We start from the raw sequence: 27,574 nt of genomic DNA, 5'->3' as shown, positions 1-27,574 counted from the left end.
TGGACTCTGAAAAACAAACTGAGGGTTCTAGAGGGGAGGGGGGTAGGGGGATGGGTTAGCCTGGTGATGGGTATTGAGGAGGGCACGTTCTGCATGGAGCACTGGGTGTTATGAACAAACAATGAATCATGGAACACTGCACCAAAAACTAATGATGTAATATATGGTGATTAACATAACAATAAAAAATTAAAAAAATAAAAAATAAAAAAAAAAAAAAAAAAAAAAAAAAAAAAACCACAGGAAGATACCACGCCCCACCCAACAGGAGGACTATGATCAAAAAGATTGTAACTGTTGATGAGGATGTAGAGAAACTGGAACCCTCATACGTTGCCGGCAGGAATGTAAAATGGCGTGGCTGCTTTGGAAAACAGTCTGACAGTTCCTCAAAAGACTGAACACAAGTTACCATATGACACATTGATTCCACTCCCAGGTATATACACAAGAGAACTGAAAATATATGTCCAGGAAAAAAAACATGTACATGAATGAATGTTCATAGCATTTATTATTCATAATTGCCAAAAAGTGAAAATAACCCAAATGTCTATCAATTGATAAATGGATAAACAAAATGTGGGACATCCATACAATGGAATATTATTTGGCAATTAAATACTGATACATGCTATAATGTGCATGAATTCTAAAAACATTACGCTAAGTAAAAGAAGCCAGTTACAAAGAAAAGGACCACATATTGTATGATTCCATTTATAAAAGATATTTAGACTAGGCAAATCTATAGAGTCAGAAAGTAGATCTGTGGTTGTCTGGGGCTGGAGGAAGGTATGGGGGGGTTGGGGAGATGACTGAAAGGTACAGGGTTTCTTTTGGGGATGATGACAATGTTACAGAATGGATTATGGTGATGGTTGCACAACTCTTATATACTATAAGTCACTGAACTATGTATGATTTAAATGGGTAAATTGTAGGATATGTGAATTAAATCTCAAAAAACCTATTTTTTAAAAGTTAACAAATGACTAAATTTTGAGGGATCAAGTCCACCCAGGCTAATCCTCCCCAATTCCTGTGCATTAATAAGCCAAGGAAAGCTCTGCTCTCCCAGTTCTTTAAAGATTAATTTGCACTTATGGGCGCCTGCCTGGCTCAGTGTAGAGCATGTGACTCTTGATCTCGAGGTCGTGAGTTCAAGCCCCATGTTGGGTGAAAAAGGATTAATGTGAAGTTATAGAAAAACAAACAGCTTCTCCCCGCTTCTGAGTGGCTTTAGTGAAGGGAATAAATTGCACTTAAGTACTTGGAATCAGAATCTGGCCCAAAGGGACTTTAACACTCTCAGCTGGCAGATGAGAAAAGCCTTGCCTGGAGAAGGTAAGTAACCTGTGTAAGATCACTGAGCTGGGAAGTGTCCCATCACCATCTCCTGACTCCAAGTTTAGTGCACTTTCCCTTCACAAGGCTTCCATGATGCCTGAAGGGTAGAAAGGACATATTAAGTCCATCCTCCCCCTTCTCCAAAAAGAACCAAGGACTGTCACGTGGTATTCTTTGACACCTGCAGCAAACCTCATCAAGAAAAGCTTTCCTCTAAGACTTAAAAGAAACACAAGCAGCTCAATTTCCTTGACTCAAACTATGTTGAAGAGCGGTAAACAGGTCAGAGGAGAAAGTTTTAAAGAGAAGAGTATGTTATTTATTCTCATCTACATTTATAAAAGGTACAGGGTAAGCGAGAGTGAGCCTGGTAACTTTAAATGGATTTGTGAATTTGTAGATTTCTAAACTGTAAGAGGGGAATTCCATACTGATTCAATGGCCAAATTTATCCTCAAGGAAAAGCCTAAAGCTAATGCTAAAAATACTAATGCTAAAAAAAAATGCTTAAAAAGCCTAATGCTAATGCTAAAAAACAGATTACAGTTGTCCCAGACTTTTTGCCTGTCAAAGAACGCTGCTCAAATGCAGGGAATGAGTAGAGGCTGGAAACCTGCTGGGGTGAGTAGAGGGAGAGGGGGAGTGAGGCTCTTTGCTGTTAAGAATTCTATTGTCCTTCTGTTGGGAGAATTCCTTAAGTTTTGAGGAATCTAACAATGCACCACACCTGATTCACAAAGGGTCTCTGAAGATAAGAGGATGATTCTAAAATCCACATGGGGTAGCTTTACATAACAGGCAGGTAAGGCGCTTAGGTGTAGAGAATAGAAAATCCAATCCAAATGTAGGCCCAAAACGTTCAGTGGGGGTTGAGAGGTGTTTGGAGTGAATCAGGTCCTGAAAACGCAGGTCCAGGCGGGAGATGGTCACAAACAACCACCATGTGGCCACACCTGCACAACAAAGGCAACACTTCTCCCCTCTGTGTCTAAACAGCACTACTCTATCAATCCTTAAATGAACTCCACGGCCAGTCTCCTACTGACCTTTCGCACAGATGCGAATAAGCAAAAAGGCATGTGAAAGTACATGCGGTGCTTCGGTGAGCTGTCTCACGGCTACGGCAGAACAGAAGTGCCCAGAATCACTACAGCTATCTACCACCTCGTGTCCAACTAGAGAGCCTCACACAGAAAAGCTGAGAAGGTCTGGAGTAAAAATTTGGAGTTGGAAAACTTTTGCTGGTATACCTGGAATGCTTAACTGAAATTCCAGGAAGGCCAGTAGCTTCTAGATTGCATACATGAATAAAAAGGGAAAGAACTGGGGCACCTGGGTGGCTCAGTAGTTAAGCGTCTGCCTTCGGCTCAGTTCCTGATCCTAGGGTCCTGGGATCGAGCCCCGCATCGGGCTCCCTGCTCAGCAGGAAGTCTGCTTCTCCCTCTCCCACTCCCCCCTGCTTGTGTTCCTCTCTCTCTGTGTCTCTCTCTGTCAAATAAATAAAATCTTGAAAAAAAAGGGGGGGGGGAGAACTGTCCCATCTGCTAGACTAAATATTGGTCTCTCCTTTCTACCTGTAACTTCTGAAGTCAACAAGAACTGATCAGAGAAAGCATTGCTCCTCCTTAGGAACTCATGCGCTCAGTTCCCTCATCCTTTCTGGGAGTTCTCTCTGGGGGCATAAACTTTATCAGCTACCAGGACCTAGAGACACAGTATAAATAATTTAAATAAAACCTCATTTAAAACTAGATTTTTTGGGGTGCCTGGCTGGCTTAGTCAGTAGAGCACGCTACCCTTGATCTTGTGGTTGTGAGTTGGAGCCCCACATAGGGCATGGAGCCAACTTAAAAAAAATTTTTTTAATAATAAAACTCTAGATTTTTCTTTTCTTTTTTTTTTTTTACATTTTATTTAAAAATTTTTTTAAACAATCTCTACACCCAACGTGGGGCTCAAACCCACAACCCCGAGATCAAGAGTCACATGTTCCACTGACTGAGCCAGCCAGGTGCCCCTCTAGATTTTTCTTTTTGACGGTTCTAGCATATGCCCAGAACACTTCTGTTTGGAGGCTTGCATTCTAAATTAGGTTATTTATATATTACAGATGTCAACAGCCTTAACAAACCTCTTTTAAGATTGGACCAGCAGTGTTCTCGATTAATAAAGAAGAATTAATTTGCTTATTCCACAACAAACTGTTTCCCATAGAGATAGCTGGGGATCCAAGAGATCCTAGGTCAACTCAATCCAGAACTTGAGAGGCTTGGTTGCTTTGATCTTACAACCATCTACTTGCCAACAGCCACATTAATCTGGGTGTACCTGGGGAGCATGGCAAGGGATGCCTGAATTATAAAAAACAGATCTGAGTCCATATTTCTCAGCCCAAAGTTCAAAGAATGCCAGCATGGAGCAATGATTCTGATTAGCAGTGAATCCCTCTCTCTGAAATATCCCAAGATGAGAAAATGTCGTTGGAACTATAAGGCTGGGGGTCCGAGAAGAGAGAGAAAATAGCCAGGGACTGAAGTAAAGCTCTGGCTGGCCTCCAGTCTCTAACAATGCCCTGTTGTGTTCATCTCCTCGTTTCTCCCTCCCTGGGCCTCCTGTCATCACACAGCACTGAGGCAGAGGTCCAACCGGCAACAGCAGAGAGCCAGGGCATTTGTGTTCAACTACAAAGTTTAGGGGGCAAGCCTGAGTCAGTATAAATTCAGTTCTTCCAATTGTTAGAGAGGAGGCACAAAAGAATATGTTGGGGGCATCTTTAGTAGAAAGAACAGGTAATTTGAGTCATAAGACTCATGAGTGGTCCCTCATTCCCTCCTTCACTCGCTGTATGGTCTTGGGAAGGTCACTTTACCCCTTCTAATTCTCACTTTCCTTAGTTGGGAAAACTGAGAGGATGAAATACCTTTACCGCCTTCAGAGTTATCATAAGAATCAAGCCAGACAGAAATGTGCTTTGTAAGCTATAAAACACTATTAAAATATTATTTACTCAAGGCAACAAATCCTGGATATTTCTCATATCTGTGGTGCAGTATGTGGTAGAGAAAGTAGTACAATACAGTCCGAGCCCTCCGCGAGCACACTGATAGGGGAGACCAATGCGCGAACACACAAGGCGTCACTTCAAAGTGGCGTGGAAGAGAGAGCTGAGATTAATTTAGTCTCAGGACTGGAGGTCAGATTCTCAGGAAGGTGATATTGGACGTGGGCCTTGAAGGGTAAGTGGGTGATGGCCAGGCAGAGGAGATTGGGACATGCATTCTAGGTAGAGCGATAAATAAGCAAAGAGGTGTGGAAGCACACAGTGTTTAAGGAGCGGTGACTTATCTCATGTGGCCACAGCACAGGCTACACAGGGGACAATGCCTGCAAATGAAGCTGGGCAGCTTGGAACCAGGTTGTCAAGGACTCTGCATCATGACCAAGTTCTGCATCAGCAAACTGGAGGCAAATGGTACATCTTGAAGGAATTAGAGGAAAATAGCAGTTTTCTTTCTGTCTCTCTTCCTTTCTCTTTATCCTGACACTAACAAAATAAGACACAATATCTGCCTTCAAGCTCAAATCAACAGAAAGATATAGAATGTATACATGTGCTGTAACAGAAGTACGTAAGGAATACGGTGAGGGCACAAAGGGTAGTCAATTCCATATGGGAGATTCAGGAAAATATCTGTTGAGATGGTGTTAAATTGGTGTTTGCAGGCAGAACAGAGATTGGAGAAGGCTCCACATGAGCAAGGATACAGTCGTAAAATGGCATGCACATGGTTCAGCAAGTGCCTGAGGTATAAAGGAATTCAACACTACGAGCCTGGAAAGGCAGGGATAAGGTGGGCCATTACTGCAGATGTTAAGAGCACAAGTTTTAGGTTGACTTTAGGTTGCCTGAATTCTAAAATTTCAGTTCTGCCTCTTTATAGTGGCATGACCTTGAACAAGTAAACTTCTCTAAAGTTCATTTTCCTCATTGATAAAATGGGAAAATTGAAAGAGTCTACAGCATAAGTTCACTGAGGAGTAAAGAAGCTAATCTACCTAGAGAATTTAGTCCAGAATGTCAGCTTTACGGTAAGCACCCAATAAACTATTACTACTATTTGCGTTATCAGTGTTGCTACAGAAAACCTTACTAGGAACTATTACAGTGACCAAGGCAAGCTGAAAAGGCCTTGGACTAGGCAGGCGTCATGGGGATAGAGAAGAGAAGTCAGGTGCAAGCATCTTTCTGAATTGGAAGTGATTGATTGGAGCTGGTGACAAGGGACATGATGGGCAGACTGAAAATAGTTCTAGATTCCTAATTTGGATAGCCAAGTACATGAATGAAAATATTTAGCAATTTGGGATGTGTTGAATACGGGATATGTCTGGGTGACATCCAGATGAACATGCCCAGTACACTGTCTTTGGCTTAGGAAAGAATATAGGACATGGCTCTATTGTTACGTCCTTATCCAGATCTTGTACTTTGAAAACTGTCCTCACCTGAAGTCCCCATTAAATAGTGGCCCTCAGGAGCCATGCTGATTTATGTAACCATCTCCCTTGCCATAGATTACTGAGCTATAGATGGACATCTGACCCATGGAGGAAAAATACATCCCAGCCAATCAGATTTTCTGTGTTTGGTGTCTTCAGAATTATGTAACCACAAATTACATCACCATTTGAGAGACAGCCGCCATAGCTTTCACACAAGCAATGGCAGAAGCAATGAATGTAGGAGACATATGGAAAGAAATAAAAACAAGAGAACACAAAGGCCTCAATAAAAAGAGGGAGTAACAGCCTGATAATGTTTAGTTTTCATAAAGCCTTGCTGCATCCAGACACCAGATTTGAGATCACCTCGTATCCTTTTTCTACTTGGGCTTCCTTGCATTCCACATCACCAGTGATCCCTGTGACTAACACATGAGACTGCCCAAAAAGAGTACAGAGAACAAAACAAGAAAATGGGTAAGGTTAGGACCCCGGGGACCAGCAACATGGAGGAGTTGGAGAAAGAAAAAGGCATTCATAGAGGATAATTCAGGAAAAAGCAGTGTGTTAGAAGCCAACGTTAAGAGTCGGTTTTAAGGAATAAGTTAGTCAACAGTATCAGATGCTGTAGAGAAATCAAGTAAGAGGAAGATAAAATCAGGCTACTGGATATAGCAATTAAGAGGTCACTGATGACCTTTCCCAGAGCAGTAATCAATATAACTCAAAATTATGTGAATTGAGTAATTATTATATACTATTCAAAAACGTTTTCAAATCTGGACTTCACATTAGTCATACTGCTTATCCCTAGGTGGGCTTTTAACATGCCTCTGCCTTGGTTTCTCCTCTACTTAAAAACAATAATAAAATCTCCCCCAGTCCTAGCTGTTCTGGAGTGTTCTGCATCCTAAACTGCATGGTGGTTATAATGTATATATACACACATGCAAAAATTGCTTAAACTAAACATTTAAGATTTGTGCACTTAGAAAGAAAGAGAACAAAAACCCCTTTGCCCCATCCTTACACAGTAATAAGATCTGGAAATAAAAATAAAGAAGGGAGCTTATAAAATAATTTGTAAAGCTAGGAACAAAGTGTTCTTTGAATCCAGGAATCACCCCCTGGTATCCTCAACCTCAACATTCTGAGGTAATGGCATTTATTACTATCCTCTCCAAGAAACTGATCAGTACAAGTTTCCACACTGTTATGACTATGTTCGTTATTTTTAAAAAGTCACATGTGTATCTCCACCGAGCACATGACAAGCAATCTGAACTATCCACGAGAAGGGACTGACAGATCCAGCTAAGAGCAGCCAGAGGTGCTAGGGCAGCATCTCCGAAGGAGACCTACCTTCATCAGGTGCTTGTTGACCCACTTGGTGAACGTCTTCTTCTGAACACGGTCCCGTTCATCTGTAAAGGAAACACAGAGAAGGCATTGGCTTAGCATGGCGCGGATAAGTTGCCCTACCCCTGCTTCATCCACACCCCAGCTTCTCCGCGGACAGTGGAGATAGTTTCCACAGACCTAAGAAGTGTCTTCTTGTTTGGAAGATTTGGCCTGTCTGAACTTCCTCTTCTTCTTTTTTTTGTTTTTTTTTTTTTTAAGATTTTTTTTATTTATCTATTTGACAGAGAGACCCAGCGAGAGAGAGAACACAAGCAGGGGGGAGTGGGAGAGGGAGAAGCAGGCTTCCCGCTGAGCAGGGAGCCCGATGCGGGGCTCGATCCCAGAACCCTGGGATCATGACCTGAGCCGAAGGCAGACGCTTAATGACTGAGCCACCCAGGTGCCCCTGAACTTCCTCTTCTGTCCTGACCATCTTGCCACTTTATAGATTAGACAGAATCATATGCCTCAAAACCATGTCATGGCAAAGTCTCCTTAGCATAATAATCTGGGGAGTGAGCGAGTCTCTGCTTCCCCCAAAGCAACCTCCAAGAAGTCAAAGCTGTGAACACCACCTGCAGAAGAGGTCGAGTGGCCTTGGCATTTGGGCCACTCGTACTGCAATGGTTCCATCTCCCTCTTCACATATGGATCTGCCAGACCAGTGCTCTGTTCCCACCCTCTCCTGCCCCGGTTTCTACCCCTAGCTCCCGTTTCCTCAGCAGCCATTACCAACCAGGCAACCCCGGAAACTTGCTCAGTTTACCTGCACTACACATCTCCCCCACCTCTTCCTTCTCCCAAGTCTTACAGAGCCACTCCTTTGTAGGCACTCTCTCCTTCATTCTCAGTTTTGTGCACCTCATTCACAAAAACATGACTGCCAATACTTGGCAATCACTGCTCCAGAGGCCCAGTCCTGCAGAGGACTCCCTTTCTCCCACATCTGCCAATTCCCCAGAGCACTTCAGACCACTGATCCATCAGCCTTGCTCCTTTTCTTCTATTTGAAGGCTATGCCATGCCCCTATTTTATTCAAATCATGCTCGCTGTCATCGACCGCTCCCCGCTGCCTGCTCCCCTCCACATGACAAATCTACCTTAAACTCCGAACAACTTAGTTCACATTTACTACCTCCACATGCATCCTCTGGCATCATCCTTGACTTACTTCATCTCCAGTTCATATCCAGCCACCACACTGTCACACTGCATTCCTGCTCCAAACACATCTCCTTAGCAGTCATCCTAATCATTCCCAAACTTTATCACTCCATTCTTATTTTATCCCTTTTATTAAGAGAATCTAAGCTTATCCTGGTCTATGCTAGACAACACAGTTAAGCAATTAAAGCTGCCATCACTAATCCCCCAGGAACTGTCACCTGCCTAACCTTCTACCACTAAGTTCACCATGACAATCTAAGAACCTGAATTACCACCATTGCTTGACTCTTCCATTATTTCTCCAAGTCAGAGAGCATTTCAGAAGAAAGTGGCAGAATTAAAGAACTCTGGTTCACTAGTATTCAGCACAAACATCAGTGAGGTCTTCCCTCCCTACAGCCCAGTTACTCCCTTCTAACTGACTGCCTAGTAAGAGCCACATAGCTACCGTTCTGAACAATGCTGACACTCTCTCTCCACTTCCAGGTGAATGCACTACCTACTCACATTTCTGAGTTTACAGCCATTCAGTATTACCTCATCCCTGTCTTTGCTCTTTTTTTTTTTTTAAAGGTTTTTATTTATTTGACAGAGAGAGGCACAGCGAGAGAGGGAACACAAGCAGGGAGAGTGGGAGAGGGAGAAGCAGGCTCCACGCCGAGCAGGGAGCCCGATGCGGGGTTCGATCCCAGGACCCTGGGACCATGACCTGAGCCGAAGGCAGACGCTTAATGACTGAGCCACCCAGGTGCCCCCCTGTCTTTGCTCTTAACTTCACATCCTTCTTTTCAGCCTTGAATCTTTTCCTGCTTTGCAAGGAACAGTGATCTCTTCCTATTATATACCACAGAACTTGAGAATTAGAATTAGTTATCTAGTCTTATTCCCTGCTGAAACATGATTCCCTTCAATAACAAAGAATCATCTGTTCAGGGTTGAAAGGTCTGCCCAAATCCTGCATAACTATATAATATTCCTGATACTTAAAACTCAATAGAGAATTCACTACCTCCTACGGCAATATATAAATTTAATAGTTCTATAAATATGTCATCATTTGCTTCCTTATAAATTCTCCCTACTGGCTCTCATTTGGAACTTTTAGAATTTTTTTTTAAGTGTAGGCTACTTTTCACTTTTTTTTTTTTTTTAGATTTTATTTATTTGAGAGAGAGAGAGCAAGAGTGGGGTGAGGGGCAGAGGGAGAAGACTTCCTGCTGCACAGTGAGACTGATGTGGGGCTGGAGCCCTATGTGGGGCTGGATCCCAGAATCATGGCCCCAGCCAAAGGCAGACGCTTAATGCACTGGGCCACCCAGGCACCCCAGGCTACCTTTCACTTAATAGAGCCCTGCAAGTATTCGAAGCGGGATTTTTATTAGATTTGACCACTATCGTTCATTCCACCATATTTTGATCTTCAATTATCCAACAATTATCCAACATCTTCATTATCCTTTCCAAGCCTGTGTCATCTACAGACTGAATGAGAATGTCACTAACACTGCTCACACTATTTTCTCTTCACGGCATGCGACTCTCTCCCTCCCTACCTCTCCAAACAGTACCCTTTTTTAAAAAAGATTTTATTTATGTGTTTATTTGAATGTAGTCCCCGATGCTGGGCCTGATCCCACAACCCCAAGATCATGATCTGAACCAAAATCAGGAGTTGGATGATCAACTGACTGAGCCACCCAGGCACCCCAAATACTGTTTACTCTTTAAAATCTAGCTCACTCATTCACTCATTTCTTTGAATACATCTTTATTAAGGACCTACATGCTTGGAAGAGCCTGTCTTTGACTCTAACAATAGATACCAAAGTCACTCCCCAGCTCATGCTCTCTCTTGCTCTCTCTCAAATAAATAAATAAAATCTTTAAAAAGAAAAAATAGATACCAAAGTCATAGTCCCTATCTTTAAAGGAGATGACAGTCGGGGCACCTGGCTGGCTCAGTTGGTGGAGCATGCAACTCCTGATCTTGGGGTCATGTGTTAAAGTCCCACGTTGGGTGTGGAGCCTGCTTTTAAAAAATAATAAAATAGATGACAGTCTAGCAGAAAAAAGAATTAACTTCCATGCAGTTTGATATGTGCTATAAACAAAGCTAAGCACAGAGTGCTCAAGAACAGAAGAAAAATGGTTAAGCTACCTCAACAGGAGAGGGAAACATGGGCAGTTAGTGAAAGGTTCCAGAGGAATGAGTCCAATTAAACCTTAAAAGATGAGTAGAAGTTAGCCAAGAATTTAAAGGGAAGGGACAAAGCTACTACATGCAAATTCATGGAGACAACCAGGAGCTTATGTTCACAGAAGTGCACAGAATCAAGGATGGCTGAAAGACAGGATGTGTATTAGGTAGTGCAGAGACTTAAAACTAGATAGGATGGCATGGGCCAAATCATGACCTTTCTTACAAGCTAATGAGTAAACTTTACCACTAAGAAATTGGTAGGAGAAGGCGAAGGAAAGCGTCAAAAGATTTTAAATAGGAGATGACACGATCAGATGTGTGCTTGAGAAAAATTACTCTGGCAGCCTTTCCTGACAACTCCAGGTCTCAACAGTCTCTTTGTCCTACAAATTTTTATGGTACTTACTATGCTAATCACTCAATCAGCACTTATATAGTTATACAGAGAGTCCTGAACTTTTAATATGCTTATTCTTACAGCACCAGTGAGATCACTAACTCCTTAAGGAAAGAGATCATGCTTTACTTTTTGTATCTCCCAAAGCTGCTAACAGCTACAGCTCTGCAGGATATGACCTAAAACAAAAACTTCTTGACTGGCCAATATATGATTAGAAGACTGGCTAATGAAACACACAGAATGAAATCAGAGTCGAGTTACCTACGGAAAAACAGTCCAGTATGTAAGAAACCCCAACACCCCAATAAGTGTCTCTTGTGTGCTGAAACATGCAGCCGTGATGGGAAAACAAAATTAAAGCCAACTAAAAGTTCTGCCCCCTTACATTTCACCACCACCAGACCCATTCTGCCTCACTACATTAATACCTTCATAACCAAGATTGACTATTTCCAGTTTTACAAAATTCTCACTCTGGAGACACAAGTTCTCCTTGTTATTTTTCTTTTCAGAATTTATTATAAAAGCTATATGTGTTTACCATGACAGGTTAAATAATACATAGATGGAAAAAGTTAACAAATTTCCTTTTATTTTTTTTTAAGATTTTATTATTTATTTGTCAGAGAGAGACACAGCGAGAGAGGGAACACAGCAGGGGGAGTGGGAAAGGGAGAAGCAGGCTTCCCACAGAGCAGGGAGCCCGATGCGGGACTCGATCCCAGGACCCTGGGATCATGACCTGAGCCGAAGGCAGACGCTTAACCACTGAGCCACCCAGGCACCCCAACAAATTTCCTTTTAAACTAATCAATATTTTAAAGAAGGAGCAGGGGGTACCTGGGTGGCTCAGTCAGTTAAGCATCTGACTCTTGATCTCAGTTCAGGTCTTGATCTCAGGGTTGTGAGTTCGAGCCCTGTGCTGGTGCCATATATATATACGTATATATACACACACACACACACACATATATACACACACATTTACATATATATACATATACATATATACATATATATATACAAAAGAAGAGGCGGGATTCATGGGATTTCTTTTTAGTCCACTGCCTCTTTTATTTTAGACCTGAAGATGCGAAGGGCACGATGGACGCTAGTCCATCTTACTGTTTCCGATAGCTAAAAAACGGGATTTCAGTTCAGCAGCAAGAGGTCCAGGTACTTATTCGGAGCATAATTACTAAGGGAAACACGATTACAAGCTCTTCTCAATACCAGCTAGCCTGCTTTAGAGCTGAGCCGTAAGTTCCTCAGAAAAGGGTTTTATGGAACAACTGTGCCCCCAAAGCTGAAGGATTCTTTTTTAGGATCCTGTGTTGCAGACCCATCAAGTACATGCAAGTTCTTCCCTGATTTAAGCTTTAAGACAAGAGGATAGATACTGCAGTGCCTGGGGTTTGAGATCATAATATTTTAGCAAGGAAATTCATTACAGAAGCCAAAGAACAACCAACTATTAAACTTTCAGAATGCTCCAAACAGCTCAGACTTTCAAACTTTTTAAAGTTTTAGGTTTGGCCCCCTACACATGAATCCCTAATTTAATTCCAGGCCCAGCAAAGATCATTTTACCTAACACTGGAGGTAGAATTTTCAAAGATACTCCAGTCAATTTAACAAAGGCCATATTCTTTGATGCTTCTTATAAACTTGGCCCTACCAAAGGCTATGATCTGCCAAGAAAGAACCCAACTGCCCACTGGGAAATTCTAAGATTGAACATATTGAGGCACCAATGAATGATGTGGGGGGTTACTTAATTAGAAGGATTTAATACTTGTTTCCAACTTTTATTAAAAGCCATTACAGTCCACCAAGCTACCAATACGTACTCTAATTTTCTTTGTTTTAGTTTCACCTGCAGAGATGTCCTTTGGAAACTTGGGCAAGTCCTTCCAACCTAAAATCTGGATCCCACGTCTTCCCTTCTCTTTGGGAACCTTAGTCCAACAAGTATCCCCTAGCTTGTATATCTTTAACTTCTCCCTTTCCTTACCCCTTGGCTTCCTGAACAAGTATGATGACAATGCTGTCTCCATTTCCTCACCTCCTATTCCCATGTGACCTGTGTGGCTTTGAGCCCCACAAATTCACTGAAATTGCTTTCTCCACAATCACCTACCTAACTGCCAACTCAGAAGACACTGCTGATCATTCCTTCACCTTTTAAACTCACACTCTCCCTCTTGAATCTGAGACTCTACTCCCTCCTAGTGTTCCTCCTTCCTCTTTGGTTATTCCTTCTTTTCTGCTCACTCCCTAAATGCTTACTCATCCTTAGCCTTCTTTCCTTCATTTGGTATTACAGGTTTTTAAGATATCCATGGACCCACAGGTCCATAGATGGGTTTGGAGAGTGATGCCATGAACCACCTAAAACTGCATGTAAAATGTTGGGTGTTATGTGCATGGTGGGAGGGGAATAAAGACCCATAGCTCAAAAAAAAAAAAAAAAAAAAAAAAAAAAGGAGGGGCACCTGGGTGGCTCAGTCGGTTGAGAGGACATGATCTCAGGGTCCTGGAATCGAGCCCCACATCAGGCTCTCTGTCGAGTAGGGAGCCTGCTTTCTCCCTCTCCCTCTGCTACCCCCACTGCTTGTGCTTGCTCTCCCTCTCAAATAAATAAAATCTTAAAAAAAAAAAAAAAAGGTTATGAACAGCAGTTCTCCCCATTCTCCCAGAATAATTTTATCTACTCCTATGGTTCGAACTGTAACTGATCACTTTCAAATCCGTATCTTCAGCTCAGGCTTTCATCCTAAATACCACTTTCATATGTCTAATTGCCTCCTAAACATTTCTTGCTCATCTCAAACTCAACTTGTCTAAAACTGAACTCTCTTCTCTCTGCTTCTAACAGGATTCCCTGCTCTAATCCATCTGTTATGGTCTGAACGTTTCTATTTCCTCCCCTAAATTCGTATGTTGAAATCTTAATCCCCACTGTGATAGTATCACGTGAAGCCTTTGGGGCATGAATGGGTCATGAGGGTGGTCCTTATAAAAGGACCCCAAGACAGCTCTCTCACCCTCTTTCTGCCATGTGAGGGTACAGTGAGGATGACAGCTATCTATGATCCAGGAAGAGGGCCCGCACCAGACACCAAATCTACAGCTGCCTTGATCTTAGACTTCCAGCCTCCAGAACTATGAGAAATAAAGGTGTGTTGTTGAAGCCACCACATCTGTGGCCCAAACTAAGACACTATCCTTTTCAATTCTGCCAGCAATCTTTCTAACAAAACTGATCTGGTACTCTGCCTTAAAATCTTTCAGGGACTCCTCATCCTCTTAATATTAATAGTTAATGTTTACTGAACACCTGCTTCTGTGCGACATGCCTTATGTATATCATTCCTAATGCTCAAGAACCCTGAAAGCTAGATATTATTTTACTGGAAAGATAAAGCCTAGAGAGGTTAAGTAATTTGTCCAAGATCACAAGGTAGGTAAAGAAGTTAAATTTGAACTCAGCTCCATTGGATTCCAAAGCCTGGTGCCTCCATTCAGGATAATATTCAAACTTTTTACCCTGGCATCTAAGACCCATTATGATGTGGTGCCTGCCTGCCACTCATCACCACCTACCCTTTCATAAAAATTCTTTCAGCCTTGCTGAACATTCTTGCCCAAATGTAATCTTGCCCTTGTATTCACTGTTCCCTCTGCGTGGAATACAGCTCCCTCCTTGTCTATCTACTCTGCTCTGTACTCAATTCAACCATCACTTCCAGGAGCTTTTCTTACCCCTTACACACACTAGTTTAGCTGATCTTTCTCTTGTGCTTATTGCAAGGTATTATTGTTTACGTGTCTATTTGCCCTACTCTACTAGGAGCAATTTGAGAATAGGCCTAGAGTTGGAATTAAAGCCTGCATTTGAGGTGTAAAGCTCTGTGTTCTAATCCAACATAGCTGATAACATAGTCCCAGTGCATTATAAATCATTACAAAAGCAAATAAAAGAAGAACTTCTGCTTGTTTCCCTGAGGGCCACAGAAAAATCACAAATGGTTCTAGAAGCCCAATGGGGCACTTGGGTGGCTCAGTTGGTAAGTGTCTGCCTTTGGCTCAGGTCATGATCTCAGGGTCCTGGGATCAAGTCCCAGGTGTCAGGCTCCCTGCTCAGCCGGGAGTCTGCTTCTCTCTCTCCCTCTGCCCCTGCCCCTACTCATGTGCGTGAGCGCGCGCTCTCTCTCTCTCTCTCTCATAAATAAATAAAATCTAGGGGAAAAAAAAGAAGAAAAAGCCCAAGAGGCATCAACCTCCTGGAAATTTTAAAAATGAGATACATGAGCTGACAGAGAAGGGAAATAGAATAGGTCCATTCCTTGACCTCATGAAATTTACAATCTAGTAGCAAACACCAATATATAAATAATTAACAATAATATCAAGCAAATAAAACACCAGATACAAGCTACACAAAATGATGCTGATAATAACAGTTGATTAATTCTGACAGAGGGGTAGGAGGAGAGTTCATGGAAGGCATGATGTTTGAACTAAACCTTGGATAACAATTAGGATTTGGGCAGCACAAATGGAGTTAAGGAATTCCAAACTGAAGAAGAAGTATGAGCAGCAATTCAGAGACATGTAAGTACACAGGATGTGTTTCAGGGAATAGCACAGGTATGCATAACATACATTTAGCAATTTAATGAGAAAGGAAGCTTGCAAGGTCATATGAGGTTAAATCACTCCAGAAAACTGATCTACTTAATTCAGTAAATCAAATGATACCACTGAGATTTTTTTTAAAGATTTACTTATTTATGTGAGAGAGAGAAAAAAAAGAACTCAAGCAGGACGAGGGGCAGAGGGAGAGGGAGACAAAGTCTCAAGCCGACTCCACACTGAGCACAAAGCCTGACACAGGGCTCTATCTCATGACCCTGAGATCACGACCTGAGCCGAAAACAAGAGCTGGACACTTAACCAACTGCACCATCCAGGCGCCCCAAGACTTTCTGAACCAGAGGGTGTTCTGAAAAGATTAATCTGGCATCGGACCAAAGGCCAGTCTGCAGCAGAGAGACACTAAGGGGTACAAGAACCAGCTAGAGGCCTACTTAATGACAAACCAAGAAAAAAATCTAAGAGTATGAACGAGGGCAGAGACAGCAAGAATACAAAGAGGGCAGGCAGACCCGTAAGATAATGCGGAGGCAGAAACAGCAGCCCTTAAATACTGACTAGATGTGTTAAGGAAAAGGGAAGGTTCAAAATAATTCTAACGTTTCTAGTCAATAAATGTTGGTCAACTAATGTTTCCAGCAACTGGGAGGAGTGGTATCTTGAGATTAGGAAGGTAGAGGAGGCACAGACTGGGTGTTGGGTAGGTTGGGTAAAGTAGAAGAAAAATAATAAGGTGTTAGCAGATCTTCTTGCTGACAGTTGGAACGTTAGGTCTAGAGTTCGGAAGAGCAGTCAGAATTGACGCTACAGATTTGAAGCTAACAGTTGACAGCTGTGGCTGTGGCAAGTACAGCAGACAGCCTATCTCAACAAATCTGAAATCACCACTTTGCCCATTATTATCCCTCTACTCAAAAATCCTTTAGTGGCTCCCAGAAGACCAAGTCTAGGTCCTTTGTTTCCATAGTCTGCTGTGTACAACCCTTTGAAATTCAATTCTGGTTTTTATTCCCTGTGTGTTAGGTGGTTGGAGGAGATAAATATGTGGCCTCTGACCTGAAGAAATTTACAATCTACTCTTCCAACTTTATCTTTGGGCTCTCCCCTGCATGACTCAACTGCAACTATTCTGATATCATTGTTTCCAAACATAACTTGCACATTCTTGTCTTTGTTGCCCCTACTGGAGTATCTGGTCTCCCTCTTTTTCGGTTATCTAAGTTAGAGCCTCCTTACAAGGTCCAGCTGAAGTCCCACTTCTCCCTTTATATCTTTCCACCTATGCCAGCCACTTCTAGATGCCTGCAGGTGCCTGTGTTTATTCAGTTTACTTGGCACCAGGCATACAAAACCTATTATTAGATACCTCTCTATGTAAATCCTACTTATCTGAACTTTAGCTCTTTGGAGTCAAGAACCATGTTTTAAATTTCCTTAAATATCCAACATTTAAGACAATAATGGATACTCAAGAATACTCATTCATTTAACAAATATATACTGAAAGCCCACTCACTATGTGCCAAGGTTATATCTACAAGGACACTTCAAGCGGTATTTTCAAAGTCAGACTAAGAAGTATTCCCAAATGATAATTAAAAGACTGCTTTTCAGCAGGGAGCAGGGATTTCCATTCACATGTCCCGTCTACAGTTACAGCTTTCCTAAATTCTTCTTGCCACGTCTGGACCCAGGAGACTTTGCACCACTTCATGTAAGCTCAAAGAAAATGGGCTGAAGAAACAGACCCATAAATACAGAGGGGTTGCCAGAGGGGAAGGGGGTGTGGGGATGGACAAAACAGGCGAAGAGGAGTGGGAGATACAGGATTTCTATGAAATGAATAAGTCATGGGAATAAAAGATACAGCACAGGCAATATAGTCAATAATATTGTAATAGCTTATGGTGACAGATGGTAGATACACTTGTGGTGAGACAGCAGAACATATAAACTTATTGAATCATACGTCTGAACCTAATGTAATATTATGTGCCAACTGTACTTCAAGAAGGAAGGAAGGGGGTGCCTGGGTGGCTCAGTTGCTGGGCGTCTGCCTTCGGCTCAGATCATGATCCCGGGGTCCTGGGACTAGGTCCCACATCGGGCTCCCTGCTTGGCGGGGAGCCTGCTTCTCCCTCCCACCCCCCCTGCTTGTGTTCCCTCTCTCGCTGTGTCTCTCTCTGTCAAATAAATAAATAAAGTCTTTAAAAAAAAAGGGGGAAGAAAGGAAGGGAGAGAAAGATACGTAGATAGATGGAAATCAAGCAATTAACTGTGCTTACCAAAAATATACAATGGCACCAACATTATAAATGATTCCTATCCTCAGACATACATAAGTCAACTTCAGGAGATAAGACTGACCTAGAAATTGTGTTTACTCTGTGTCAGGCACTGTGCAAGGCCTGTTTCATTTAGTATTTGTCTCGATCCTCACAACTCTACCAAGTACACACTATTTACCCTCATTTTTATAGTTCAAATTGAGGCTCAAAAAAAGCTTATTAATAATTTGCCTGAAGTCACACAGTTAGCAAGTAGCAGAATTGAGATTCAAATCCAAGTCTGTCATGGACTTTTAACCACCACACCTACTGCCACCATGAAATTATTAGGAGGCAACACAATACTATCCTGTGTAATGACAGGAAGAAGGGAGGTGCAAACCATAACTGTAACTGGGATTCATGACAGGCATCTATCACCAAGGGTTGGTACAGGCTTAGAATGTCTCAGTGAAGATGGAGAATTGGGAGCTTCGGGAGGTGATAATTCTAGAAACATCAGTGCAAAATTAAAATTTTATGTTATTTCTCAGGCAAACTGGAACTTTATTAATGATAATTCTTTGCTCTATTGGGAATCCAAGAGTAAATGACAGAGTTAGATAAAGAAATAAGCCGGGAGTGGGGCGTCCGGGTGGTTCAGTCTTTGGGCATCTGCCTTCGGCTCAGGTCATGATCCCAGGGGATCAAGCCCTGCATCTGGCTCTCTGCTCAGCGGGAAGCCTGCTTCTCCCTCTCCCACTCCCCCTGCTTGTGTTCCCTCTCTCCCCATCTCTCTCTCTGTCAAATAAATTAAAAAAATTTTTTAAAAAGAAAGAAAGAAGAACGAAAGAAAGAAAGAGAAAGAAAAGAGGGGAGTAATCATGGTGGCAAGGGAAATGAGACAGAGATGGAGGGAGAGGCATACAAGGAGAAGGGAAGAGGGAGAAAAGCTCTATAGTTTCTTGACTATTCATTAGATTATCGGAAAAACTAAATCACAGATACAAAGAGATCAGAGGTTTAAGAATCCTCGAAATATCATCTGAAAGATGAAGAAATCCAAGCCTTAAGAAATTTAAGAAGTTGGATAAAGTGACACAGGGGCAGAATCAGGTCTGTAACTTGGATTCGCTGGCCTCTAATCTATGATGCTTACCTTACAGAACACTCAGCTCCCCTCTCTGAGTTTCATCTATAACGTTTTGAGTTTGGACTAGGTCAATGGTTCCCAAAATACCAGTCTGTGAACTGATCATATCAAAATCACCTGCAGAGCTTACAGGGGGCTAAGCGCTTGAATATCATGTACTCCTCATAATGACTCTGAGTTAGGGTCTATTTAAATCCCCTTTTAAAAAAGGAGGAAACCCAGGCATAGAAAGATTAAGCAACTCCCCCAGTCCACCTAGCTATTCAGTGGTAGAGCAGGAGCCCCAAGCAGACAGGTGATGCCAAAGTCCATTCTCTTAACGATTCGGTCACACTGCCTTGGGGGGATTACACCGGGTAGGATCTCTACACCGGTAGAGAATGTTTTTGCGCCGAAAATTTCAATGAAGATTCTACACCTCCTTAAACTTCTCCGTTGATTACAGAAAAGGGGCCTTTTTTTATCTCCAAGCACTTTCAGAGGCAGAAGATTCTTTTCTCCAGATCTCAGGGAGGAAATGATACCAGAAAGATGAAAGGCTAGACTGCATGACAACAGACTAAAAGAGCCCCTCCGTGTGCCCCAAACATTATTATACTACCGCCTTTGTTTCTCACAAAGCACTTAAATATCTGGCACTACTGGCCTCCCGGTCAGGAGACAGAATCGGAACTGTAGCTCTGCTCACCCCTTCTGAGATTTCTTCTGCTCTCTCCCCTCGATAAAACAGCCGACAATTTCAATTTTAGTGAAAACCTGCCTATTTGGGTCACAATTTTGTTCTGCTTCAGAGACTCAGGAATATAATATCAAAAGATATTTTGATTATCAAAGTCGATGACCAATGCAGGAGTTCCCAAACCAGTAAATGTTCCAAAATAAATCAGAAAACCTAACATAAAGCTGTCAACCTTTTCTTTTGCTAAGTAGGGATATCTAAAACCAAACTGTGATCTAAGAACAATTCTTTCATAAAATAAAGGACATTTTAACATCAGAAAAGCAGTAAGGGCAATCCCAGAGTAAAGGACGGGTCTTTAAATGAGTTTCCTTTTATGAAAGGCACACTACTTTCTCCTTATCTCTTTCATTTTACCAAGAACTGATGAACTGATATCTCATTCCAGCACCAGTCCCGTACACCCTGCAGTTCAGGAAGCCAAAGAAACCTGTGGCCAAAAAGTCTGGGCCACTTGCTCAAGGTCACAGAACATGATTTCAATGAACTCTTGTCCTTTATCCAGAGAGATCTAAGTCACAGCCTACACAACACACCTCCTAGCCTGCAATTCTTTAGGTCCTGTCCCCAGTCCCGTCCCCAGACCATCTTGGAGCTCTCCTCCCACCTCATAGATGGCAGAAGAGACTAAGTGAAAGAGGAAACCCAGGCCATGACTCCTCCCACCCACCCCCAATCCAGTCCGCTCAGAGGTGGACTCCGTAACCAACCAACTTCTGCTAAAAATACACCCTGGACTCTCAGAACTATGCCAACATAACTTAAAAGTGGTTTCCTGATACAAGGCAAAAAGAAGCGTGAGCATGAATTCAGTCTCTATAAAAAAGTCCCACACCCAAAACTCGGGCTCTTAACTGCCAGTCACTACAAGCTTAAGAAGTTCCCCAGGAAGTAGGGCACCCGTCCATTCCCCTGCACATTTTAACAAGCCCAAAGGCTGTTACACCTGCAAGACTTCAAAGCCCATATATTCCTATGAGTCAATGAGAGCAAGGGCTATTTGGGATCCACAGGCCCAAACAGGGAAAAAACTTCACATACTAACCCATACAGCACATGCGGCAAACCAGGTGGGCGTTGAACTCGTGCTCATCTTGGTAACTAGGCCACATGGCACTCTCGTGTCTGCTGACCCCACCCAAAAGGAGGGTGTTCCAAAGAACCTCCAGTTAGTGGCTTGAGCACCCTCTGCAGCTCCTCAAAAAAGGCTTCGTGGTAAACAGAGACAGCCAAAGGGCTATTCGATGAGCAGAGAGAGACAGCAGAAGTACAGAGACGTGACTCCACCCACCACTTCCTAATGACCTCCTCCTCCCCTTGAGGTCAGAGAGGAAGCTCCTCCCTAGGGCACTTCCAAAAACTGGGTTCAGATCTTCAGGCAAAAAGCATCCTATTCAAAAGTGGCAGCAGCTCAGTGTTTTCAGACCAACAGCAGCATACAGAAGTGGGAGCTTCATATGAAAATGTCCAGCCAAGTTATTGGGTAAGCCTGAGCAGGTAGAAAGACTGGTCTTTGAGTTACCCTCCATTTGCAGAGCAGAAGCTTTTGACCTGGTGAATCTTAGACAGTTGCAGAAGAGCTGGTAAGGTAGAACGGCTTACTGCCAAGTCAGGAACAGTACATCCATTGCGCAAAAAACTGCTCCTCTGGCTGGCCTCTTCTCAGGCAGAAGTACATATAAAGTTTTAACCAACTGAAAAGGTCCCACAATGGGAGAGACTATAATGGAGTGAATCCTATACACTGTCCACTGCCAACAGATTCCCAGATTCTAATAGGGGCTTCATTTCCCCACATTTACAGCTGCCCAAAGGGAAGAGTCACAGTCTCTCCGCAATGACTCCACCTACTTCACAGGTTAGCCCAGCCCCAGGCAGTCTCTCAGGTAGATGAGCAGGGCTGATTTCATCAACTTCAAAAAAATACTGTTTGCTTGTTGCTCCATTCTTTCCCCTCATCCAGCCAGGAATGTCATCCCCAAGTCCCCTTCCTCTTCCCAGACCCTCCCACTCTGTCTCTGCAGTCAGAGCACTTAACTCAGCGTTGCCAGAGATCCCTTTATCCATCAGTGGAAGGCTGCTTGCTTGTTTGTCCAACTTGTTTTCTGAGTCTTGGCTAATTGTACCAGACACTGGAATGTTGAAGGAACACAATGAAGGGCTTTTTCATTCGGATGGCCCAGCCCATCTATTGCTTCTTCACACTTCTGACCCAACCAGGGGTTAGAAAAGCCGAGCCTCTGTCGATGGCAGGATAGCCATTCTGATTCCGATCCCGATCCGGCCCCACACCACTCAGAAAGGCCCCACTGCAGATAAGGGCCTAATCACTGGCCCTTTCCCTAAATAGAATGACTTCTTCAGGCTAATGCTACTTCCAATCCTGTTCCTAAAGGCAGGGAGGGAGGGGCAACACCCAGGAAAGCAAGTTTGCAGAGTTAGCCCCAAAAACTGCAAGTGAAAAAGAGTAAACACGAGCTTGCCTAGCAGGCCACTCAATTTAAACAAGCCCTGTGACCTGCCTCGGTCCCCGACAGCTTTCTTCACTCCCTACTGGACATCCCTCCCACCTACAAACTGCTAATAATCCTGTTACTACTTACTAATAACAGGACTCACAGCTGACTTTATCCCTCCTTGACTAAGCCCCCAGTCACCCCGATAACCTATGACAACTCTACTCAGTTTGTTCCTCTTATTAGACTCTTCTTAGTCAGTCTTGGACAGGAAGGGTCCTCCTAGAATTTACCTTGTCCTAAGAAGAGAAATGCCAAGAAATTGGGAAAAGAGAAGAAAAAGGAATAAATGTTTCCTGATTCATATTTTAGTAAACTTTTCCTTTATCTGATTTAAATTTCTTCAGTCTTGTGTCTTCTGTCTTCATATTCTGGTCTCTCAACACATTTTGAATGCAATTAAGCTAAAATTAACTGAGCATCTACTGTTATTTAGTTCACAGGTAATGTGCTAAGAACTTTATAATTTCATCTAATCCCAACAATTCTCTAAGATAGGTATTATCATTTCCATTTTAGAAGTGAAAATACTTTTAAAAGACTAATAACTTGGAGGTGCTGGAGTGGTACAGTAGGTTAAGCATCTGACTCTTGGTTTTGGCTTAGGTCGTGATCTCAGAGTCCTGATGAGCTCCACCTCTGGCTCCATGCTCCACCGGAATCCGCTTGAAATTCTCTCCCTGTTCCTCTGCCCCTCCCCCACCCTGCACTCCCACAGGCTCACTATGGCTCTCTCTCTTTCTAAAATAAATAAATATATTTTTTAAAGATTTTATTTATTCATTTGCGAGAGAGAAAGAGAGAGAACAAGCAGGGGGAGAGGCAGAGGGAGAGGGAGAAGCAGACTCCCTGCTGAGCAAGGAGCCTGATGCGGGACTCGATCCCACGACCCTGGGATCATGACCCGAGCCGAAGGCAGACGCTTAACCATCTGAGCCACCCAGGTGCCCCAATAAATATTTTTTTTAAAGGCTAAATAACTTGACCAAGATTACGTATCCATTTGTTCAGCTCCAAAGCTACACCTCCTGTTACACCCTAATCCAGGATAACTACACTGCTGTGGGGGAGCTGTATATTTAAGGTGGCAGAATATTCCTGGGAAGATTAAGAAATAAAAATACTTGACTATAGCCAACCAGAGATTTAGGGCATATCCCAAATGAATATGCGGGGTAACTTCTAGAAATACTAAATAATTTCATAGTCTCTAAAAGTCAAAATAATCATCACTGGGTAAGCTTTGAAAAAGGTAAATCAAAGCCTGCCTTCTCCTCACTCCCCTGGCATCCAAGCAGAATCTGTTTCCTGTTAAGGCACTGCAGACTGAGGAAGTTAGGGGAGACGGTCTTGGGAATAAGGTCAGTCTACCTGCCAGGAGACACAGGCCTACCCTCCTAGGAGATCCTGAGCCTCAAAAGGGAAGCTACTATTAACAGCAAGACTTTAAGACAGGCAGCTCTTAATTATTCAGAGGAGACCCACATGAGCAGTGATTACCCAGGCCATCCCCCTTCTTTTTTGCCCAACTTTTGGTCATGTCATTGGTCACTGGGTGTCTAGAAATGTTAGAGGCACGAAAAAGTGAATCTGACTGCTACCTGCAGATATTTAAAATGCTGAGTGGGAAAAAAATAAAAATAAAAAATAAAATGTTGAGTGGAAGGAAGAGATCCAAGCCAGTATTTCCATACATGGATTGAAGTATAGGAGAATTTACAACTACTGGCTTTCTTACAATAGCACAGAAAATCGAAGCTATACATTTATTTCCTTAAATGCCAGAATCACCCACTGTTAAGGATATTAAAGCGGACATAGATGTCTTTCCTTCTAATATGTAAGACAATGATTCATAATATATCACTAATTTTTTGTATACTCCCACATTGGCTTTTTCACATTTTTTTCATTGCCAACTGTAAAGACAAATATTTATATTTTGTCCCTGCAGCATACAGGAAATTACTATGTCCTCAATATCTTTTGTGAAAAAAAGTTATCATGAGGATGGTAAACAATTATATAGTCCCTGGGGTACCTGGCTGGCTTAGTGGGAAGAGCATGCGACCCTTGAACTCAGTCGTGAGTTCAAGCCCCACAATGGATGTATAGATTGCTACAAAAAAAAAATAATAATAATAAATAAATAAACAAATCCCACAATTTTATAGTCCTTACCATGTGCAGAATGTATTCTAAAAACTAACTCAAAACAACCACGCAGCATTATTAACCCCACTTTACAGATAAGGAAGCACAGACCCAGACGGATTGATGTCAATCCGCCAGCAGTGGCAGAGCTGGGATGGTAACACAGGCAGCCTGACCCAGACTCTCAACCACAGTTCCTTGTCACATCCAAGTAGAGGCCAGATGACCGCACTGCCAGAAGCAAAGGAAATTAGAGACCTTAGTCTTTATTCTTCTCATTCAGACAGGAAATTAGAGGAAGTAAGTGACCTAACATCTCATGTAGTCAGCAGAAGAACCAGGACTGGGGCACCCGGGTGGCTCAGTGGGTTAAGTGTCTGCCTTCAGCTCAGGTCATGATCCCAGGGTCCTTGGTTCGAGCCCACGTCAGGCTTCCTGCTCAGTAGGGAGCCTGCTTCTCTCTCTCCCACTGCCTGCTGCTCCTTCTGCTCTCTCGCTCGCACTCTCTCTCTCAAATAAACAAATAAAATCTTAAAAAAAAAAAAAAAGAAGAAGAAGAGCCAGGACTTAGAACCCAGGTCTCCTGACTCCAAGTTCAGTGGTCTTCCTACACATTGTACAGATCTAGAAAAAATAGCTAAGGAAAGAAAAAGGCAAAGGCTCCACCTTGATTAAGACAGCTAATGGTTTAGTTACTTGAGTAAAGATATATTAGATATATGACCATATATTTATCAAGTGCCTGTTACAATAAATTTTTAGATAAGATGAAAGGAGGATGCACGGCTAATGTCATAAATGGAGGAATTGACATTCAAAACAATCTCAAAAAGCGACACCAAATATCATAGGACAAAATGTAAGTAGAATACCTATGTCTTGTACTGAAGTTCAAGAAAACTAAAGGCACAGCAGTGTCTAGAGGGGAGATAATAGCAATTCATGTACCAGGTCTGACCATTTTATAACTGATCTTAAGTTTAACAGACTCAACAGTGTGATGGAGCTGCTACAGAGAAAAGAGAGGAGAAGGGAGGAGAAGAGAAGAGAAGGGAAGGGAAGGGAAGAGAGGGGAGGAGAAGGGAGGAGAAGGGAGGGGAGAGAAAAGAAAAAAGAAAAAAGGTGATGCAATCTTAGGTTGCACTTCATACGGTCCAGATCCAGGGATAATCCCTATAGCTGGTCTTCCTAGTGGGATGTTGGAAATGGAAAGAACCTTAGGAGACTGGACTGTCCAACTCTTTCATTTTGCAGATAAAGAAAACAAGACCCTAGAGAGGGACATATTTGTCCTTTGGCAAACATGCAAAAATTCAAATGTTCTTCTCAAGGAACCATAAAGCTTTTTTTCCAATCTACGTTATCACAATGTGAGATATTAATAAACTAAAACACAGGGCAACTCCGTATCATTCAATTAACCTCTACTGAGCACCTATGTTAGACCACATGTCAAGCTGAGCCAAGCCCTTTAAGTATATAAATGAATAAGACAAGTTCCCTGCTACAGCTTCTATCTAATGCTATCTTCTTTCATTTTGTTTGTTCAAGTAACACTTACTGACAGCTATTTTGTCTCAGACACTTGAGAAACTGAGATGAGTAAGAGTCCCTGTTCTTAAAGATCTTACAGTCTAACAGACTGTAATTAGTGGAGAGAGAGAGATGAGCAGAGCAAGATGACGATACAGGTTCGGGTAAGAAGCACTGACACGGTGCTGCTGGAGCACAGAAGAGCAACTCTGAACTTCAGTGGAGGAAGGCTTTCCAGAGGCGCTAACAACTTACCTTGAAGGATAAGTATCCAGTACTCCAGTTGAAAAGAGGGTACAGGCATTTGGGGTAGAGATCTACAAGTTTTTAAATGAGGCTGGAGTACTAGGTGCTTGTAAGGCCAAGAGAGGAAATGGAACTAGTGAAATAGGCAGGGGGCAGATCATAAAAACACCGGTGTTTTTGTTGTCGTTGTTTTAAGCAATCTCTATGCCCAACATGGGGTTCAAACTCATGACCCTGAGATCAAGAGTCACATGCTCTACCCACCGAGTCAGCCAGGCGCCCCATAAAAACACTTTCATGTCATGCTGAAAAGTTTGGTGAATTTTCTTCTGAAAGCAGAGAGGAAGCACTAATGGATTTTAAGCAGGAGAGTGATACAGACCGCTCTGTATTTTAGAAGGTAACTCCGGCTACAGTTAGAATACAGGTGGGGGTGGGGAGGAGTACGGGGGAAACAGATTATTTCAACAGCCCTAGAGAAAAAAATGAGGATGCAAACTAAAACAGTGGAAGTTTTTGGAATAATGAGATAATATATGTGAATGTAAGTGTGGACAGGGTATATAGAAAACAATTTAAAAATCTAAAACTAACGGAACGCAAAGTTCTGTCTTACAAATGACTTCAATACAAACAGTCTGTGTCTTCCTGTATCTTGTTTATATCCGCTGAAGAGGTGGTGACTTGGGAACGTGGCTGTAAAAGCCATGTACTTATGTAACCAGGGCTCACCAAAAGACCCATAACATCCAGGGGAGGAAAAAAAAAAAAAGAAAAAACTAAGGAAAATGAAGGAATAGTAATCAGTGATTCCTTCCTCCTGTTTCTGCTGTCTTCCCTTCACCTCTCCACATGTACACCCGGCCTCCAAATTTTCCAAGCAAAAACAATCGATTTAACTGTCCAAAGGGAGTACCAGAATAATAAGGAGCTGGGGAGTCGTCTACAGTCAATGGAAAGGGAAGTGTCGACTGACAGAGACCGCCTTCAAACCGAAGCAAGCCTGACACCTCTAAGAGAAAGCAGACTTGATCTTTGCCAGGCAGAATTTGGACTAATGGGCCTAAGTTACAACAAGGCAACTTCCAGCTTAAAAGAATTCCCCAGTTACCAACACAATGAATAGTCCAGAGGTGCTATGTTCTACAGTCACTTTTTCAAACAAATCTTATATGCAACTCAACATATAGAACATATAAAAACAGTGTTTAAAAAAATAAAGATAAATAAAAGCAGGGTTAAATAGTATAAATCAATTTTATGGGTTCAAATTTATGTTACTTAT

The 27,574-nt window shown here is 42.5% G+C and overlaps 1 protein-coding gene across 34 annotated transcripts in view; it reads right to left on the bottom strand.

Annotated features, from left to right (window-relative positions):
• Positions 1-27,574, bottom strand: part of MACF1 (microtubule actin crosslinking factor 1) — a 340,905-nt gene that overhangs the window by 206,450 nt on the left and 106,881 nt on the right. For 33 of the 34 annotated variants that reach the window (XM_027622580.2, XM_027622734.2, XM_027621977.2 and 30 more), the window contains one exon: positions 7,216-7,277. In XM_027622580.2, the coding sequence (XP_027478381.1) occupies positions 7,216-7,277 (62 nt within the window). Of the gene's footprint in view, positions 1-7,215; positions 7,278-20,885; positions 21,160-27,574 lie in introns of those variants that run through there. The other variant, XM_027623274.2, reaches the window with a different exon arrangement.

Source organism: Zalophus californianus, chromosome 4 (assembly GCF_009762305.2).
Source record: "Zalophus californianus isolate mZalCal1 chromosome 4, mZalCal1.pri.v2, whole genome shotgun sequence".
In the NCBI taxonomy this organism is placed as follows: domain Eukaryota; kingdom Metazoa; phylum Chordata; class Mammalia; order Carnivora; family Otariidae; genus Zalophus; species Zalophus californianus.
The sequence above is the reverse complement of the archived record's forward strand: the minus strand, read 5'-3'. Positions and strand labels throughout refer to the sequence as shown.